General features: G+C 28.3%; 1 protein-coding gene across 2 annotated transcripts; it reads left to right on the top strand.

Moving 5' to 3' along the window:
* The first annotated feature begins 578 nt into the window (after positions 1-578).
* On the top strand, positions 579-2,985 carry LOC112468783. Of its 2 annotated transcripts, XM_025038130.1 has the most exons (7): positions 579-830; positions 920-1,138; positions 1,357-1,458; positions 1,558-1,659; positions 2,011-2,259; positions 2,383-2,542; positions 2,712-2,985. In XM_025038130.1, the coding sequence occupies exons 1-5, from the start codon at positions 632-634 to the stop codon at positions 2,130-2,132; spliced, it is 744 nt and encodes a 247-aa protein (XP_024893898.1). In that variant the 5' UTR covers positions 579-631; the 3' UTR covers positions 2,133-2,259; positions 2,383-2,542; positions 2,712-2,985. The 2 variants fall into 2 exon arrangements, with proteins under 2 accessions (XP_024893898.1, XP_024893899.1); XM_025038131.1 differs by lacking the exon at positions 1,558-1,659.
* Positions 2,986-3,678: the final 693 nt, after the last annotated feature.

Raw genomic sequence — 3,678 nt, 5'->3', positions numbered from 1 at the left:
GTAATAATTGGAAATAAATATAATTCAAAAAAAGATTTTTAGAATGAACCATGTAATTCTTCTGATTTGGGTATATATTTAGTTGATAACGTTGTTAACGATCTTCAAAGTTGGAATATAAATGAAATATCGCATAAATGTATAAAATTACATTTTAAAGATAAATTTGTTATTTTTCCCTTACTTCATTCCGCGTCTAATTGAATTTTATAGATTTTAATATATATATATATATATAATTTTACTTTTCTATATAAAATAATTTTAATTTAGGATTATTTAAATGTCATTTTACAATTTATTTTTATATTTTACAATTAAAATTATTTTAGATTATATTTATTAAGATCATATTTTACAATTAAAATTAATAAAAATAGAGATGTATTTCTTAAATATTAAATTTATTAACTTCTTAGTATTTTTAAAAATGATGAATAACATTCCAAAGAATATTATTATAATATTCAATTGTTCTGAGAATATATATACCTAACAAATAAATTTTACGATAAGATAAAAAATTGAATTCCCTTCTGTTTGTTAACGGCTTGATTCCAAATATTTATATAATATTTAAAGTGATCGATTTGAAGTTGCGTACACAAATTGTTAATAATTTGCAGGAAAAATGACAAAGACATGGACTATTGTGATTTTCACTGATGAAGATTGTGTTGAAGTAGTTCCATCAAGTTGGATACTAAATGACAAATGTTATTGGCCGACGCTTACACCTGACAAGTTGAAAGCTGCAGTAAAAAATCACGATGCACTTGATACTTCTTGGCCTTCATATCCTATTCGGCTTATACGAAATGGAACTTTTTGTAAATATATTACTTATTGTGTTCTTATGTATCAATTAACAAAAAATATATTTATGCATTGTCGTCATGTTATATTTATTTTGTTTTAGATGATTATTCAACAGCAGAAAAAAAGTGTAAACGGGCGGAGTATTCGTCCGATGTAAATTCTGACAGATCTAAACAGAATGAAACAGAATCCGACATAAATAAAAGGAAAATAATAAAAAAAACGTTTGGCTTTTCATTTGATGAGGATAATCTATCATCATCAGACGATAATAATAAATTGCCGACTAAATTGCCGACTCCTCCACGTTTAACGAATGGTTCGTATGCATGTATTTATTTGCTACATTATATAAATTTTGTTAAAAATTAATTATCTTATAAATGAAGAGATATAGTATCTGGCGTTATTTTACTTTTTAAAATCTTTTTAAAATAAAAGTATAACGTAAATTTTTAGGGATAAAAGAAAACATTCGCGAATACTTTATAAATTCAAAAAACATTCAATCATTTAGTTCCTAATGTTTTCTTCCAGACACCAGTACTTTTATAAGTAAAAGAAAGCCGAAACAAAAGAGTCAAGCTACTAATAACGATAGAATTCGAAATGAGAAATTTGAAAGGAATTTATCGATTGGTAAATTATTTTTTGTAATATATATAATTATTAATCACAACTATTAAGCACCTTTACAAAATGCAAAAGTTTAAAATGTATTTTTTGTAAATTTTGTAGGTAATAAACGAGGTAATAAATCTTTAGATGACAACGATAAACCATTGAATGTTAATGAACAAGAATGTAAATGTTGTCCTGTACATATAAAACACAACTGTGGTATGTATATGTTATTTGCAATCGCAAAATTTGCCCATTGCCCGAATTTTTAACCAATGCGATATGGATAAGTTTAAATGTCCACAACACGTTCTGGATATTTATTTTGACCACTGAGCGTTGGAAAACAACGCGTTGTGGCCGAAATAAAGTACTCAGAACGCGTTATGGACATTTAAGCCATATATTGCATTGGTTAAAAAATTCGGGCAATAGGCAAATTTTGCGATTGCGAGTAATATATATTTTATGTACAGTTATTTTCGATAGAATTATCATTAATCTTATTATAAAATTAAATTATTATTACATGTTCGACACGATTAATAAATATATTAAACTTTTTTCCAGAAAATTATTTTAAAGAAATCATCCAACAACAAAATCTTTTCAAAGCCAGCATGTGGCAATATACAGATTCACTTCACGAATTAACCACATCGGTTAATCGGTTATCGTATTGTTATGAATAAGGTGACTCATGAAGTGGAGGAAGCAACAACTTCATTCTTCACAATGTTTAATTTTCCGTTACAAGACGAGGAAGACCTAATCCGCGTCGATGAACACCTAAACGACGAGAAAAATTTTAACGTTGCGGTAATATTTTATAAATGTGTTATTCTCACATATATATGTTACATATTTATTGCAGTTTTACAAATATACTTTATCAATTAATGAAATTTTAGTTAATTATTATTTTTATTTTGAATTTTACAGATGAATCAACTTGCAAAAATTGGTGGAAGTTCTGTACAGAATTTTACTCAAAGAGCTTTGCAAATGTTAATAACAAATGACCTTGCATCAACCTATAGCTGGTTGGGAAGGCGAGCCAAAAAAACTTTTAACAAATTAAAATTAGCGGATTTGATAATTGGTAAGTAGTTTTTTAGATTATCTTTTATTTACCGATTATCTTTTATTTAACGATTTTATTAAAATAATTCTTTCTTCGTAGATTATCAAATATACAATATACAATTACTATTTACAATTTTACTATTTACAATTTTCTAATTATTTTTTACCCTGTTTTTATATTATAGGTTCTGTCAAAAAAAGCATCCCAAATTCTACTAATAAAGAGTGCGAAGAAGCAATCCAAAAGTGGTTAAGAAGAGCCAAAGAACGTAGTAATAATAATAATAAGAAACGTGGAGAGAATAATAATGATGCAGAAACTGCGCGTGAAGGTTCAGATGCTGAAAATTAATTGGTCGAATCATTTATTAATAACTTACCTGAGAAACTCATCATCACTTTCATTTTTTATTATGGTTTATATGGGTCAAACGCGGTTCTTCTTGTGTAATGTCTCATTTATTCATCTTCTTGGATATAACTTCAAACGTTTCGGCTCAATTTCGAGCCATCCTCAGCAATAACAATGGTTAGCCCACGATCTCCAAACCATATAGCAAGCTCGTCGACTCGTGTTATTTGTACCAAATGATCCTTATCTGTAAGATTTTGATGTATAAAATCAAAACTTAATTAACCCGAGACAGTGATTAACTTACCAAATGGTCAAGAGAACGTGGGAATAAATAAATAATCGAAGTGACTTGTCGGTAGCATCGACATTTTAAAAACGACGGACGGAATAAAAACATTTAACGTAACGTAGTCAGAATTCGAATGTATACATAGATAGTTGTGTCGATGATAAAAGTATTATTGTGATAAAATTCAAAATACCAATGAGAGCACGAGAGCTCGACGCGTCATAACAATTGTACAGCCAATAAGGACATCAATCGTAGGCATGGTTTACAATTTATTTAAAATAGTCATGTATGCGTGATGTAGAAAATCGGTGTCATTTTGCAAATTAATACTATTTTTCTGCAATTTTATGTGAATCATTTCAGAAATTAGTCTCCTGGATAAATATTTCTCTTTGTCTAGGATTTCCACATTTTCCCAGTTAAAATCGTGATCTAGATTCTGCCTGTGTTCAGTGACGACAGATTGTGTCGAGGTAATTCTATTAATGTGGCTCCGATGTTCAGA

Source organism: Temnothorax curvispinosus, unplaced genomic scaffold (genome assembly GCF_003070985.1).
Source record: "Temnothorax curvispinosus isolate PA1 unplaced genomic scaffold, ASM307098v1 QBEX01002003.1, whole genome shotgun sequence".
Classification (NCBI taxonomy): Eukaryota; Metazoa; Arthropoda; class Insecta; order Hymenoptera; family Formicidae; genus Temnothorax; species Temnothorax curvispinosus.
This window is presented reverse-complemented; position numbering and strand designations above follow the sequence as displayed.

What these genes read in the sequence shown, in the direction of transcription:
- LOC112468783 (XM_025038130.1), top strand. Translation starts at nt 632, where the DNA reads ATGACAAAGACATGGACTATTGTGATTTTCACTGATGAAGATTGTGTT. An exon ending in TCCTCCACGTTTAACGAATG is followed by an intron (nt 1,139 to 1,356) that starts GTTCGTATGCAT and finishes GTTTTCTTCCAG; the next exon opens with ACACCAGTACTTTTATAAGT. An exon ending in TGAAAGGAATTTATCGATTG is followed by an intron (nt 1,459 to 1,557) that starts GTAAATTATTTT and finishes TAAATTTTGTAG; the next exon opens with GTAATAAACGAGGTAATAAA.